Genomic DNA, 16,006 nt, shown 5'->3' with positions numbered 1-16,006 from the left:
ATTACATGATTGGCTGACGTTGTCCATACCCGCTTCTTCCAATTGGCTCATATTTTTAATTTCCCCACCCCCTTCAAGCAAACAGGAAGTAGTTTCTCTCACTCTCTATCCCTCTCTCTCCCTCTCTCTCTCGAAGTAGCGAGGTTGTAGGGCGGTGGTGTTTTGGTGTTCACCCGAACCTGTCGGAGAAAAGTGACAAAAATGGACGATATATCGACACTATTCATTTCCATCGGGCTTAGTGAGCAGAAAGCAAAAGAAACGCTGAAAAATGCAGCGTTGAGTACCACGTTGAAGAGCGCAATCGTTCAGGTTTGACCCCCCCCATCTGTTCATGGAACTCATAGTTGGGACAGCTGTGACAGCCACACACTGATCACTTCTGGTGTTGCAACAAACTTGAGAGAAATATATGTGTGTATTTACGCGATCGGTAGGAAGAATGTGACATATTTGTCTTTACTTGAGTACACTGCAGCTGCTTAGTTTGCAATGGAGGGTCACTTGGCTTTTCACTTTCACATCTTTGCCTAAGTGGCAAGTGTTAACATATTTATTGTAGATGTCTGTTGCTGGTCTTTTTTTGTTGTTGTTAAAGTCACAACCCATTATTTAATGAAGCTCAAAAGTTCTGTTGTTCTGATTTCTGGTTTGCTGTAATTATTTGTCTAGGCTCGCAGTATCAGTGGCGCAACAGAAGTGGACAAAGCTACGGGGACGTTGTTGTACAGCCTGGCCTCTCGCCTCAAAGACACAAAACGTCTGGCATTCCTCGTAGAAAACATAGCTCTGCGCAAAATCACAACAGAGCAACAGCTTGCAGGTAAGTGGTGACATGCTGCAACACCTCACCGATAGGAAGGGTTGTGTATAGTCATTTACTGGCCCAAGGCAAAGCCAGCCATGGGGCATTCCACACTTGTGTGCTGCACTGACAAACGTTTTATCTTCACTTTAAAACACGGTGACGGTATTCATCGATAAAGTCCTTAAAATCCTTCCTGAGGATTTCTATCTAACGAGTGAGTCATCTCAACTCTATTACTGTAATTGATAAGAACATTAATCAACATTTTATATCATTTACCATTTCGATTGCTTTCATACTATGTACTGCAAGTTTAGTGGCCCCTAAAAATCTTGGGCAAGCAGGTACCGTAATGGTCTGAGTTTGTCTAATGCTAAATCTGCTCCTGCCCACAGAAATGAGTCACACACATTTGTAAAAAAAAAATCATGCATGGTAATTTAGATTAATAGTTGCCTAACCGACACTGATAATTTGCTTTCAATATCAGGCCAGATTAATATTTGACAGAGAAGGCAACCATATTAACTTCTTGCAGTTGATTGTATCATGTTGCCCCACTTGACCTGTTTGCACACAATAAATAAGACACTTTACTGTTTATATTGTAACAAGAAAAATAAATATTAATGCATCAGATTTACATGGCGTTTTTTCTTTTTGTTTTCACACACTCAAAGCCCATCACATTGGATTTGACACACACACACACACACACACCGTGGTCACGGAAAACTACGTTTGTAGTCAGAGCTGCCCAGGTGCAGGCTGACTGAACGTTCATTTCTGAATCCACAGCTGCTTTGGAATTTTTCAAGATTCACCCTGAGGACAGCCTCCACCAGAGCGAGTTTAATGAAGCCTGTGGAGTGGGTGTGGTCATAACACCAGAGCAGATTGAAGATGCCGTAAGTACAAGCTCGCTTGAACAACTTTCAAGCTTTAATATATGCACTGCTCAGTGACAGGAGATTGTCGCGCAGGTGGAGTCTGTGATCAAGAAGCACAAAGAACAGCTTGAAAAGGAGAGGTACCACTTCAACATGGGCCTGCTGATGGGTATGATCACTCACCTAGCTGGGCAGATATTGCTGAAACAAGTGATGCTGTGCAGACAGAAGGTCATAAATTGTGGTTTGGTGCAGGAGAGGTGCGCGCCGCTCTAAAATGGGCTGATGGGAAAGTTCTCAAGAATGAGGTGGACATGCAGGTATGTCTGAAAAAAGGTGCATTGGGAGCACAGTACGTGTCAGACAGAGTGTTTTGATGCAGCGTAATTAGCTTCACCCGACTATCTTTAGTAAATGACTCGGCCTTTGCTTCTTAAGGTCCTGCATCTTTTAGGCCCCAAGACGGAGGCTGACCTTGAGAAAAAATCAAAGGTAACTCGGAAAATTGTAATTTCCTGAATTTTTTTTTTTTCAACAATCAAGTAATCTGTTAGTGTGGATCAAAGCATTGTAATAAATGTAATTTTTGCAAGTGTGCTGACAACTAAGATTTAATTTGACATTTTTACAATTTTGGCTTAAGTTAGACTGACTTGTTCTAACACTTTCCAGTATTTAAGTTAAATAAATAAAGACGTCCTTCCTGATCTTTAAATATTGATACCTCATAATTGCTAAAATAAAGCCAATATTAACATTTCAATACATCTTTTTTTTCTCCTCTTAATACTACGCAGCCCCAGAAAAATAAAGTTGAGAATGAGGTGAAGACAAAAAAAGAGGAGGTGACACTTAATGGTAAGGTGCAGGATTGCACAAGAGTGATTGTCCAACTTCTGTTAGGTTCGTTGTATTGTTTGTGTATTTTTATTTATCATACGTGTTGTTTAGGTGAGGTCACCGGTGTTGAGGGCAAATCACTAATGGAGCAGCTGAGGGGAGAAGCCCTGAAATTCCACAAACCAGGTGATAAAGGAAACAAGCACAAAATGAAATGCTGTGCAAAGAATTCCCTCCATACTAAGCATCAATACTTAATCAATATGCAGGTGAGAATTATACAACTGAGGGCTATGTGGTTACCCCAAACACAATGGACTTGCTCAAAATGCACATGGAGCTATTTGGTGGACAGGTGAGATCACACGTAGACGAGAAGTTAAAACAAAAAAAATGAGCACATTTGACTGATGTCCTCACTCTTGTAGATTCGTACCCGTTTTCCTCCTGAGCCCAATGGTATCCTTCACATTGGGCACGCAAAAGCCATTAACTTTAATTTTGGTTATGCAAAGGTACGTCCTTTCTTCCGTTTTCGTCTCTTCTCAAGGCAGCTACGAAACAATGGCGCTTCCATTTACACTTCTACTCTTTCCCAGGCGAACAACGGAATTTGTTTCTTGAGATATGATGACACAAATCCAGAGAAGGAGGAAGAAAAGTACTTCACTGCCATCAAGGACATGGTAGAGTGGCTCGGTGAGTTGATGATTTTTCTCCATGCAGAAAATTGGTAACGTAACTCATTCAAACCCAAAAATGTCTAAATACGTTTTTTACTACTTTGTGCTTAACTCCCAAAAACGTGTTCACACGTTGTTGTTGTTGTTGTTTGCAAGCACATACAGAAGGTTTTGATAAAGCTCCTCACATGAAGTGGTGGCTTAAAGCAATCATAGTTATTACAAAAAACGGCCAGCAGGTGGCAGTAGAGTATAAGAGATCAAGCAGGGCCATTTTGCAAAAAGCTCTTTTCTCCACTGTTTTAAACAGATTTGTGAATAAATAATGATGAAACTTAGCTATATTTTAGTGCTAATTGCTGCAAAACGTTAACAGATAGAATTTTTTTTTGTACCCTTATGAAAGAAGAGACTCTAATCTTTCTTTTTATAGCTTCCATGCTTTTATAGCAATAGAACACACTATTCTGTGGGCCTTGCAAAATCAGTCCAAATCCAGTCCAGCAGCCGGGAGCAAAGGGGGTTGCTTCAGTGAAAATGGCTGCGAGTGAATGAGTTAATTGAAATTGAATTACAATGTCAATTATTACACTCCCCAATTACAACATCAGCATAATTGTAAAAAAAAAAAAAAAAAGAAGAAAAGAAAAAGATTAATACAAATTTTTGAGTTGAGTTGTTTAAATTCATACAGTTGTAACTTTTTTACGTTTTAGAATAACTAATAAATTTGGTTTCAGCCAATAGGAACTTGCATAATTATAGTTTGAAATAATTGTAATCGTTTGTGTACCCCCTCCCCCCCCCCCTCAAAAAAAAGATCGTCCTGTTCGTGATTTAAATTATTACCAAAATAATCTTGACGAATATTTTGAGGTTCTGTTCTTGCGCAGGCTACACACCGTACGCAGTCACGCACGCATCGGACAACTTCCAGCAACTCTACGATCTCGCACTTGAACTCGTTCGCAGGTGAGCGCTTCAAGCATTCCTGTTTACAATCGCACAATGAGCAGTAGGATAGAAGGTGTTTCATTTTTGATTGTCTTCCCTCAGGGGCCACGCGTATGTGTGCCACCAGAAGGGGGAGGAGCTGAAGGGCCACAATACTCCTCCGTCACCATGGAGAGACCGTCCCATTGAAGAATCTCTGGTTTTGTTTGAGAGGATGAAAAAGGGGATGTTCTCTGAGGGCGAGGTCACACTCAGGATGAAAACCGTCATGGAGGATGGGAAAATGGACCCCGTGGCATACCGGATTAAATACACGCCACATCATCGAACCGGAGATGAATGGTAGGTTAATTGTCTCAATAGTTGTCCTTTTCTCCCTTTTGCATTTGAGTACTACTATACCCGATTCCTCAATGTTGTTTTTCAGGTGCATCTATCCCACTTATGACTACACCCACTGTTTGTGTGACTCCATTGAAAACATCACACATTCACTCTGCACCAAAGAGTTCCAGGCCAGGTAGACATGACTTACTTTTTTTCTATCATTCACACGGTGGCACACTCAATTCATTTGGTGTGAAATTTTGTGTTTGTGTTGGCAGGCGGTCATCATATTACTGGCTATGTAATGCTCTGGACGTGTACTGCCCTGTTCAGTGGGAATATGGCCGCCTGAACCTCACCTACACCGTGGTGTCTAAGAGGAAGATCATCAAATTGGTGGAGAGTGGAGTGGTCAGGTAAAATGGCAAAATGTCTTTTTTTTGTCCTTCTTTTTTTTTTTAAACATCAGATGACATTTTAACTCTTTTACTGCCAAAGACGTTAAATGACGTTCTGCAAAAACCTACGGAGGAGCGCCAAAGACGTTAAAAGACGTCCTCCCATTTTTTTTATTTTTTTTTTTTAAAACGGGTGCTGGGAAGGCTTGCGGAGCTCTCCTGAAAATTTTAAGCAGGTCTCGTGAGCCTAATGACTATTTTTGGCCCCTAGAGGGCAGCGATGACTCTCTTTTGACAAGATCGGGTGGGCGTCAGTAGAGGCGGAGCTAGAGCGTTGAGCAGGTGATCAGAATGGAAAACAAAGGAAAAACGGCGGCCGGTCGCGAGGCGCTAACGCCAGAGCCGTTTTTTTCAAAGACCAAAAGCATCGCTAAAAAAGCGCATTGTTGATGACGATGATCATCATCGATGATGAAGATGATGGTGACTCCGTGGTTGGAAAGAATTGACGCGGCAGTAGAAGACGTTAGATGGAGCTAGATGGAGGAGGGAACGGGCAATGGCGAGCGTTTGCAAGCAGCTCTACACTTACAAGACGAAAGGCATCGACCAACGCTAAAAGAGTACATTGATGACGACGGTGATCATCCTCGATGATGATGAAGGTGAATCCGAGCTTGACGGCGAAATTGGAACCGCTGACGCGGCGGCTATGACGGTGTCGTAACGCGGAGCGCAACCGAGCACGCACAGGCGGACGTTCGATCGGACGACGGAGAGTGCCCCGAGTCCAATGCATATTCATCGGAGGAAGTGTGTACAGTCTGCTACTTGCTTTTTATTCCCCGGAAAAAAAGGCCGTCAAGAAAGTGTAACGTTTGCACGCAAAACGGACCAATGTGAAAGTGAAAGTAAACTGTTGTGCGAGTCCTGGCGTCTCCTTGCACGCAGGAGAGCGTTACAAAAGGAAAAACTGTATTTGAAACATCCACATAATTGTAAGTAGTACCACAGTTGCACACATTTGTAAATAGTTTGCGAAATTGTTTTGTCAAATTGTTACACTGTTGAATGGAAATAAACGTATTTTCAATCAAAAAACACTTTTTTATTGTTGGTGAAAGCGTTTTACAGAAGTAAAGCACTATTTAGGTGTTTGTGGCATCGTTCATGGATAAAAAGAAGTGTACAATTCACTAGAGTGCATGAAATAACATCGTTTCACAAAAAGCTCCTTTTCTCCGTTTTTTGTTTCAAAAGAGAGAATTTCGGTGAAAGTAACCATTTTCTATTGTTGATTACTGAAGAACGGAATAAGGTAGAAACAAACTTTTTTTTCTGATGAAAGCTGAGAGTCCAATCTTTCATTTGGTCGGATGTGTGTTTCCATAGTCCAAACACAACATTTTCTGTGGACCTTGAAAGATCACTCAAAATGCTTAAATCGGCTGGCACTGGCGACATCCCGTTTCTGAAAACGTCTGGCAGTCAAAGAGTTAAGGACAAAGAGAATGTCCCATGTGGTACCCAAATTTTACATTGGCTTGGTTAAATTCTTTTGATTTTGGAATCGAACAAATGCATGCCTACCGATGCTTGTCGCTGTAGCATTCGACTGGATCTAAAAACCCAAACCGTTATTACTGCTCATGTAAAGTGCAAACAAGTACAGATGAATGTAGACGTCGACATACAAAGCAAACAGTATGTGCAATATTGAGTAATTGAACCTCAAATATTCATGATACAACAAAGTGTCGAATCTCCATTGAAGAAGAATTGATTTGATTTATTGTGCCTGTTAAATTTCAGAGACTGGGACGACCCTCGCCTCTTTACTTTAACCGCACTTAGGAGGCGAGGCTTCCCACCGGAAGCCATCAACAACTTCTGCGCTCGGGTAAGCAAGATTAAGGGAATAATGGCTAAAGAGTCCCTTGTAATACATGAGTTTCTAAAACCGTTCTAGGTGGGAGTCACGGTTTCGCAGACGACAACTGAGCCGCACCTTCTAGAAGCGTGTGTCAGGGATGTGCTCAACGAGACGGCCCCACGAGCCATGGCCGTGTTGGAACCTCTCAAAGTCACCATCGTAAACCTTCCTGAGGGCTCAAAGGTACGTTTCGTGTGGACAAAAGTCTCTTAACTCATTCACTCGCCGCCATTCTCACTGAAGCAACCCGGCTGTTTTACTGGATTTTGGCTGAAAAAAGTATATTTGTTTCTGTTTCTGTTTTGCAGCAATTAGCATTAGAATATAGCTAAGTTTCATCATTATTCACATTCCTGGTGAAAACACTGACAAAAAGAGCTTTTTGCAACATGGCCCTGGTTGATCTCTTATACTCTGCTGCCACCTGCTGGCCATTTTTTGTAATAACTTCCATTGCTCACCTCTAAAACAAGTGATGGTCAGAAACTGCATTAAAAAAAACAAAACATCAAAAACGTATATAAATACATTTTTGGGAGTGAAGGACAAAGTATTAAAAACGTATTTACAAAGTTCCCTCATTTTCCGCTGGGATTAAGTTCTAAAAAATACCCGCAATAAATGAAATCCGCAAAGTAGTTAGCTTTATGTTTTACATTTATCATAAATGTTTTAAGGCTCTTAAACCCATCACCACAGTTTATACACTTTTCTCACATTTCTCTCTTGTTTAAACATTCATACGTTTGATAAAATAGGTACAATACTGTAAAAAAAAAAAAAAAAAATGCAGTGAAAAAAATCTGGGGTCCAGCGAGGCTGCGAAAACTGAACCGCTTTAAAGTGAGGGAACACTTTACACGTTTTTGGGCTTGAATGAGTTAATCAAATACGGTAATCAATCAGCTCAGGGGATAAACTTGACCCCCTTGTATCATATTTCGACATTTTGGACAAGTTGTTGCTTTCCAATTTTATTGCCATCGTCTTGAGGAATGGCCTCTTCTGTTCCAGCACGATTGTCCATCAGTGCAAAATAGCAAGGTCCATAACGGCATGGTTAGACGGGTATGGTTCGGAAGAATATGAAATGCATTCAGTATGATCGAAAACAAAGAAAAGAACAGCCAGGTCCTCTTCTTTCAATCAACTCTTTGACTGCCAGACGTTTTCAGAAAAGGGATGCCGTGGGTGCCAGCCGATTTAAGCATTTTGACTGATCTTTCAAGGTCCACAGAAAATTATGTGTTTGGACTATGGAAACACACATACTACCAAATGAAAGATTGGACTCTCATCTTTCATCAGAAAAAAAAAGTTTGTTTCTACCTTATTCCGTTTTTCAGTAATCAACAATAGAAAATGGTTAGTTTCACCTCTGTTTTAAAACAAACGTCTTTTAACGTCTTTGGCACTCCTCCATAGGATTTTACTAAACGTTATTTAACGTTTTTGGCAGTCAAAGAGTTAAGGATCTCTAAACTATAATAAATGTTCTTCTGGAAAAATGGATAAAACCCCACGGATATTTTTTCAAAATGTGAAAACTGATGTAATTAGCTCCCATGCCCTTCTTTCCTGTGTCAGTCAGAAGTGCAAGTGCCAGACTTCCCTGCTAATGAGGCCAAGGGCTGCCACACTGTGCCATTTAAAAGCACCGTCTTCATTGAACAAAGTGACTTCAGAGAGGTTTGATACACAAAAGCACAAAAGCACCCATGGCTGAGTAATTCCAAGTGTAGATAGAAGATGATGCTAATTTGTTTTTCAGGTGATGGAGAAAGGCTACAAGCGTCTGACCCCAGATCAGCCCGTCGGCTTAAGGCATGCCGGCTATGTCATCTCTGTAAAGAAGGTCATCAAGGTACGACTCAGCGGTGTTGAGCGTTTTTTTGGTATAATCTGCTCATATCCTCCATGCGTGCTTTATTGCAGGATTCTCGGGGTAAAGTGGTGGAGCTGGAGGTGAGCTGCTACGGCTCGGATACGGCAGAGAAACCAAAAGCCTTCATCCACTGGGTTAGCGAGCCACTAGAGTGTGAAGTGCGCATCTACGAAAGACTGTGAGTTGTCGCGGATGACACCACTTACGGTGGATATAAAAAGTCTGCGCACCCCTCTTCAAATGCCAGATTTTGTGATATAAAGATAAATCATCAAAAACAGGAACATGTAGTAGACGTTAACCGTCCGGCGCTTTAACCACATTGAAGAGGAAAGTAGTGGTAACGAGTAAGTTAGCAAAACTATAGGTCAGGGGTCAGCAACTTTTCCTTTCAAAAAAGCCATTTTTGCCACATAAATTGCAAACAAATCTCTCTGGAGCTGTAAAAACATTTGAACATTGTGATGAAGGGAAAATTGTGTTTGTGTTAGTTTAGTATACTGAGGGCCCAAGAGCTAATTGGACCTACACCATAACCGACAAATATGCAGCATCCAATACGTAGAGATTCATTTTCTTCTACCTTTCGTTTTTCCTTTTTATATTTTTTCCTGCATTGTTTTTCATACATTTTAAGATTGTTTGCTTTTCTGTCAAATGTCCAATATTTTGGGCAATTTTATGCCAATTGTATCCCTTTCTTCCTTTTTTTGGACATGTTCTGGCTATTTTCTGACTTTTTTTGTTGTTGTGCTTTTTCTGCTAGCAATTTCTGACATTTTGGGCAATTTTTTTTTTACATTTCATGGTAATTTTCAAGATTTCTTCTCTTGTTTTTGAACTTTTTCTGTCCTGCCTTTTTTTTTTATTAAATTCTCTGACATTTTTGGCCATTTCTGCTTTTCCTCTACCTTTTGGAACATTTTTAAGTCATTTAAAAACTTTTTCATCTACCTTTCGGCTCACTTACAAATTTGGAACGACCATTTTTTTAATCATTATAATTTGTTTTAATAAGTCATTTAAAGAATTTTTTTTTTTTTTTTTAAATAAAAATATGTCAAATTTTAGAAGGGGACTAAAGAGCCACATATGGCTCCAGAGGCGCAGTTTGCAGACCCCTGCTATAGATGAATAAGAAAAGGAGTGCGCCAACATCCAACACCACCGAAGTAAAATGAGAAAATGTCTTCGCCATTAAACCGTCCATCAACACCAAAATAAAACAGTGCCATCGTTTGGCCGCTGTCACAGATGCAAGACTCAAGAACTTTTGCATTCCAAGCTTGTGCATCCCACACAAAGGATATTAATGTTCTACTTTTAATCCTGTTTATAGATTCCTACACAAACATCCTGAGGATCCAGCTGAGGTCCCCAATGGCTTCCTGAGTGACATCAACCCAGTGAGTGGCCCTCACACGCCTGCATGATGCTTTTGAGTTCTTATCATTGAATTATAGTAGTTTCATCATTTTTTTTTACCTCCCACCAAATGCAGAATTCTATGCAAACGATCAATAGTGCCTTCGTTGATACCTCTGTCAAGGGAGCAAAAGTTCTTGACAAATTCCAGTTTGAAAGAGTTGGCTACTTCTCTCTGGACCCTGACACCACTGCAGACAAGGTACATTGAAACTGCCGCCTGATGCTAAATCGTGGAAAATAGTATAGAAACCGAATAGTGATTTATTTTTCCAATAAGCTCGTGTTGCCTCTTAGCTTCTTCATTTTTTTTAAATTCACGCTTCTTTGTCATTGCAGCTGGTCTTCAACAGGACAGTTACTCTCAAAGAGGATCCAGGGAAGATTTAAATGTCTGATTGCGATCAAGCTTCGTGTCCCGCCCACTTCCCAAGAGCCCACAGATACATGCCAAAATCATTTGCATCACGTCATGCATAAAGCCAACAATTGCTTTTGTTAACATTTAAATAAATCAGACCATATTTGGGAACAGCATTCTTTCACATGCATCTAAATTGGAATATATATATATATATATATATATATATATATATATATATATATATATATATATATATATATATATATATATATATATATATATATATATATATATATATATATATATATATGTATTTTTTTTTGTGCAGTTTCCACAATATTCACCATATTAGTGGTGAGTGGAAGTACTTTAAGGATCTTTAGTATCAAACTTTGCAACGTCAGTGTGAAATTATGAGTTATTTGTAATTGCTCACTGTTACCTCTTTGATTGTGCAATGCGTAACATAATACCTGAATTTCATAACAGTATTGTCTCTTGTCTTGTGTCGCAGAGGTGATGTCGTTATCACGAAGCATCATTCCTTTTTGCCATAGGGTGCTCTCGTGTATCAGGGAAAATTAAAAATTGATTAGAAAACAGCAATTTTGTCTGGTTTTCAATTAGTAACAAATACTCTCATGCGCCACACATGGATTAACTTAATGAGATTGCATTTAGTGATTGTAGCCTTATGGAGCTTGTTATACATTATTAACATTTTGAATTCTTTATTTCATATATTAACCATGTTGAAATGTTTTATAGATGTGAAGTAGGTAAAATAGTGTTTGAACTCAGTATAATTTGACCTTAAACTAAGCTGGTACACATTGTTTGGTCTAGAAGTTCCTTCTCAGTGTTCTGTGCGAAAACACATTCAGCGCGCGCCCTCCCACAACTCTACTACATTAGGAGCTGTCCAGTTCAACTTGTTTGTGAGATTTTGTTATGGGAAGAAGTACGAGAAGTGCCCTGAAAGTATATTTTGTCTAAAAAGAATGAACACAGGTGCAACTGAGAATTGTTTTTGTAATCTGTTTTCGTCTCTTATATAACATATTTACTTATTCGTGAGAGGAGGAGGAAGAGGTATTTTTCTTTTAGACTTGATTGTAATAAAAAGCTGGCTCTTCGAAGGAGGAGGGGCATTATTGATCTGAAACTGCTTTGAGTTTGATTCAATGATGTGACTGGAGAGCTCCGGAATAAATCATCCTGCGCAGGGACTCTGTTCATGTCTTATCTCATCATTTGATTTATTGGACACGCAAAAAGTATGGATTTTTTAATACACCCTTCAAGCTACATTGAACAATGGCCACTAAGATTGTATTACTCTGTTTTGATGAATTTAAATTGTATCTATTTCCAAATATGATTTTTTTTAAAATTGTATTTGTAGTAAATATAATTACAAGAGTAGTTCAACTTCCTCGTATATTCTCACAAGCAGTAACCGAAAGTTAATTCATTCAAGAGCTGCTTTTAGTGCAAAGGTTGTAGTTTGTGGAACACAAGACCTGTGTGGTAAAACATAGCGGCAAACTCTGGCCACGGACGCCGCCATGTTGTCCACGAGACCGGAAAAAGGAAGGGGAGTTATGGTGGTGGCGGAGAGCGCCCTCTAGTGCAGTGGGGACGGCACTGCCCAAACCTCATTGTATAAGACTATCATGCTACTGAAATACAGTACTCTCAAACATACACAAAACTGATTAATTATTTGCAAACACCCACACAACTTAAAGGCAAATCTAAACAAAGAATTACTACCCCCTCGTGTATTTAACCAAACCACAATAACTTCAGTGTTACAACTTACAAAAGTCAGCTAGGTTAACACACAATGAAAAACACCTTGGATGGGCTAACAAAGCTAGCATCCGAACTACAACCATTTAAAGAAAGTATATTTGAGTATCTTGAAAACTCTTGTATTTACCACCCGGCCACATAATTATCATAATCACATAGACCTTCCGTCCATATTATGGTATGCACTGTAATGGTTTGCAATGGACCGTTGTCTCCCTTCTGTTCCACTTCGTATGTCATTATTTATTAATTTTACATTTAATTTTTTAAGATTATAACGGATGGATATACGTACATACTTTAAAATTATTAAGGGTTTTACCAAAAAAGAGAAAGTTATTTCAGTAATAATGGATGACTTTTTTTTATTATTATTATATTTACAGAGTGAGTCATACTAGTGTAAATGTAACAAAAAAAGGACAAACTATATACAATGTTTTGAGTGTTTTGGGGCACACAATAATTATAAAAAAGTGTTTACGAATACAAATAGATCACAAAATTCTAGATTTAAAATCACTGTCATTGTAATTACCTTTAATATTAAACATGGAAAATGTCATTTAAAAATGATATAAGGCACAATGCATATTAATGGACAATTACCGGTAAACATGCCAGATTATAGCTATCAGATAGTTTAAATCTGCAGCCAGTTGTCAGGTTGATGTAACATTTTATATACAAAATCAATTTCAAAATAGGGTTAAGTCAGACACATACAACACAGGTACACAGATCATTCGTTCATTAAGCGGTAAACATGATCTTTGCACCATCATTCATCTCTGCTATTCTCACCAGCACACTCGTGCCTCTCAGCTTCAGCCTTACTTGGGAATCTTTGACAACAAACCGAGCAGGTAAAAGGCTTCTCTCCAGTGTGGGTTCTGATGTGTATTTTTAAATTTCCCTTGTGAGCAAAAGTTTGACCACAAACTGAGCAGGCAAAAGGCTTCTCTCTAGTGTGGGTTCTCATGTGGCTTGCTACGCGTCCCTTGTGAGCAAATTTTTGACCACAAACTGAACAGGCAAAAGGCTTCTCTCCAGTGTGGATTCTTGTGTGTATTTTTAAGCTTCCCATCTCAGTAAAATTTTGACCACAAACTGAGCAGGCAAAAGGCTTCTCTCCAGTGTGGGTTCTCATGTGGCTTGCTAAGTGTGCCTTCTGAGCAAAATTTTGACCACAAACTGAACAGGCAAAAGGCTTCTCGCCAGTGTGGTTTCTCGTGTGCAATTTTAAGTTTCCCTTTTGAGCAAAAGTTTGACCACAAACTGAGCAGGCAAAAGGCTTATCTCCAGTGTGGGTTCTCATGTGCAATTTTAAGTTTCCCTTGCGAGCAAAATTTTGACCACAAACTGAACAGGCAAAAGGCTTCTCGCCAGTGTGGTTTCTTGTGTGTTTTTTTAAATATCCCTTTTGAGCAAAAGTTTGACCACAAACTGAGCAGGTAAAAGGCTTCTCTCCAGTGTGGATTCTTGAATGTATTTTTAAATCTCCCTTTTGAGCAAAAGTTTGACCACAAACTGAGCAGGTAAAAGGCTTCTCTCCAGTGTGGGTTCTTGTGTGTATTTTTAAGCTTAGCTTGTGAGCAAATATTTGACCACAAACTGAGCAGGCAAAAGGCTTCTCTCCAGTGTGGATTCTCGTGTGCAATTTTAAGTTTCCCTTCTGAGCAAAAGTTTGACCACAAACTGAGCAGGCAAAAGGCTTCTCTCCAGTGTGGATTCTCGTGTGCAATTTTAAGTTTCCCTTCTGAGCAAATTTTTGACCACAAACTGAACAGGCAAAAGGCTTCTCTCCAGTGTGGGTTCTTGTGTGTATTTTTAAATATCCCTTTTGAGCAAAATTTTGACCACAAACTGAACATGCAAAAGGTTTGTCACCAGTGTGGCTGACCATATGTCTTCTCAATAGAGACTGGCAGCCAAAAGTTTTACCACACTGACAGCATTTGCACCATGTGCTGGCAGCGTGACATGTCACATCACCGTCAGACTCTTCATAGTCATCGGTTTGAGGAGAGTGTAACGTGTCTTCACCATCTGATATTCGAGCTAACATGCTGTCTGCTTGTGATCCTCCACGGTGGTCCTCGTCATCTTCTGTTGTTTGTTGTCCCGAGTTGCTGCTTGGAGACTCCGCCCCTTTGTTCTCTTCATATTGACATTTATCTTCACTCGTCAAATGGACACCAGTCACGGGCAACTCTGTGAAATGCTCCTCCTCTTTAATGTATGGCGGCAGCCGCTCCTCTTTTTTTATGTTGGGAGGCTGTGGCTGCTCCTCTTCTTTAACTTCAAGAGGCTCCAAGTCCTCCTCCTCTTTCACACCAGGGAACTCTGGCTCCTGCCGCTCAGGACAAAGGTATTTTTCACTGACGTCTGCGGGACACAAGTTACACATGGTTTGGTAAAGACCGTTTATTGTGACGTTATGTGTTTGATATTTAAGATTATCACATGGGCCACCTGAGTGAAAGAGTAACAAAGCTGGCAAATGTTACATATCTGTATTTTGTTCCAGACCTCACTCAACGTTACTCTGTAACGCTGATTGTTCCGCACATAAATATAGAAAATATTTCAAGTGGCGAAATCTGGCATTCATTGACAAAAAGCTAACAAATGCATGCATCTCTGCAAGAGCTGTAAAACATCCTCTAGGAGTTGACGAACTTTTAATTATTCAAACTCTAGGGGGTAGCAAAGAAGAACAAATAAAGCCAGGGGAGAGAAATCAATTTAGCCAACAGTAAGTGTATGTCAAACCTAAATGGGTATTTTTAATCATTGTAATGGGCTTAATGTCAACGTGCCATTAGCATAAATATGTGGCTATATGTAATATATTAGCTAATTCTATGCTAAGAAAAAAAAAAGTTTTGGGATTTTTACTTCGTTACAATCAATGGTCCAACTAGTCACTTCTGTTTACAATATCAAATTATCTACTAGGCTTCCATCCTCCATTCTAGTTGTTGGTATGTCAACGAGTCAAAAATAAAGAATAAACCTGCTGTCTTATATAATTCTTAATAACATTTACCATCAAAAATAGGAGCACCTATTCAAAGCGACTTGAGAAAAACTGTAAACGTGAGGTAAAACGTGCCCGCATGAAGGATCCTTTCAAAATAGACATATTGTTGAAAAGCTTTGATTAACGAAGTGACAAACCTGCTCTGTTCAACACAACTCGAGGCTGCTTGCAAAAAGCGTCCATCAGTTGACGTAGTCGCTCATTCTCTTCTTGTGCGCCACAAAGCTCCTCTTTGTACTTGACTTTCGTTGTTGCCAACATTTTCACACGATATTCACGACACTTTTCGGTCACAATTGACGTCTGTTGAGCCAATATGTCGATAACAAACGCGTCTCCTTTTTTTCGGCGGCAAAGCTAAGCTAAACTAAGCTAAGCTACGCTAAACTAAGCTAAGCTAAGCTAAATAAGGCCGAAAGATTTTGACAAAAACTGTGTGATATGAATATAACCAGACACAAAATGGAGCAGTTTGGCTTCAATAGAGTAGTGACGGACGCACAGTGTCGATGTGTAAGTTCGTATAGTACGAATTCAGAATGAATTATTACGAATTATAGTGAACCGCGTGTGGCTATGTAAAAGCAGCCTGGAATAGAGTATTGGTCACGTGAAATCTATTCTACGGAAACTCC

At 39.6% G+C, this 16,006-nt stretch overlaps 2 protein-coding genes across 2 annotated transcripts; one reads left to right on the top strand and one right to left on the bottom strand.

Annotated features, from left to right (window-relative positions):
• Nucleotides 1-128: 128 nt before the first annotated feature.
• qars1 (glutaminyl-tRNA synthetase 1) lies at nucleotides 129-10,675 on the top strand. The gene is made up of 23 exons (XM_077548187.1): nucleotides 129-312; nucleotides 673-823; nucleotides 1,607-1,716; nucleotides 1,792-1,867; nucleotides 1,954-2,018; nucleotides 2,137-2,190; nucleotides 2,496-2,556; nucleotides 2,650-2,724; nucleotides 2,808-2,893; nucleotides 2,967-3,053; nucleotides 3,138-3,237; nucleotides 4,115-4,193; nucleotides 4,278-4,517; nucleotides 4,603-4,695; nucleotides 4,781-4,918; nucleotides 6,713-6,800; nucleotides 6,870-7,016; nucleotides 8,421-8,522; nucleotides 8,605-8,697; nucleotides 8,769-8,896; nucleotides 10,058-10,124; nucleotides 10,220-10,345; nucleotides 10,483-10,675. The coding sequence occupies exons 1-23, from the start codon at nucleotides 202-204 to the stop codon at nucleotides 10,531-10,533; spliced, it is 2,328 nt and encodes a 775-aa protein (XP_077404313.1). The 5' UTR covers nucleotides 129-201; the 3' UTR covers nucleotides 10,534-10,675.
• A 2,173-nt stretch (nucleotides 10,676-12,848) lies between these two features.
• On the bottom strand, nucleotides 12,849-16,006 carry LOC144052613 (uncharacterized). The gene is made up of 2 exons (XM_077566845.1): nucleotides 15,509-16,006; nucleotides 12,849-14,713 (listed from the first exon to the last, which is right to left on the bottom strand). The coding sequence occupies exons 1-2, from the start codon at nucleotides 15,630-15,632 to the stop codon at nucleotides 13,107-13,109; spliced, it is 1,731 nt and encodes a 576-aa protein (XP_077422971.1). The 5' UTR covers nucleotides 15,633-16,006; the 3' UTR covers nucleotides 12,849-13,106.

The sequence above is a fragment of the Vanacampus margaritifer genome, chromosome 1, assembly GCF_051991255.1.
Source record: "Vanacampus margaritifer isolate UIUO_Vmar chromosome 1, RoL_Vmar_1.0, whole genome shotgun sequence".
Lineage (NCBI taxonomy): Eukaryota > Metazoa > Chordata > Actinopteri > Syngnathiformes > Syngnathidae > Vanacampus > Vanacampus margaritifer.
Note: the sequence above shows the minus strand (reverse complement) of the source record. Positions and strands in the feature narration are given on the sequence as shown.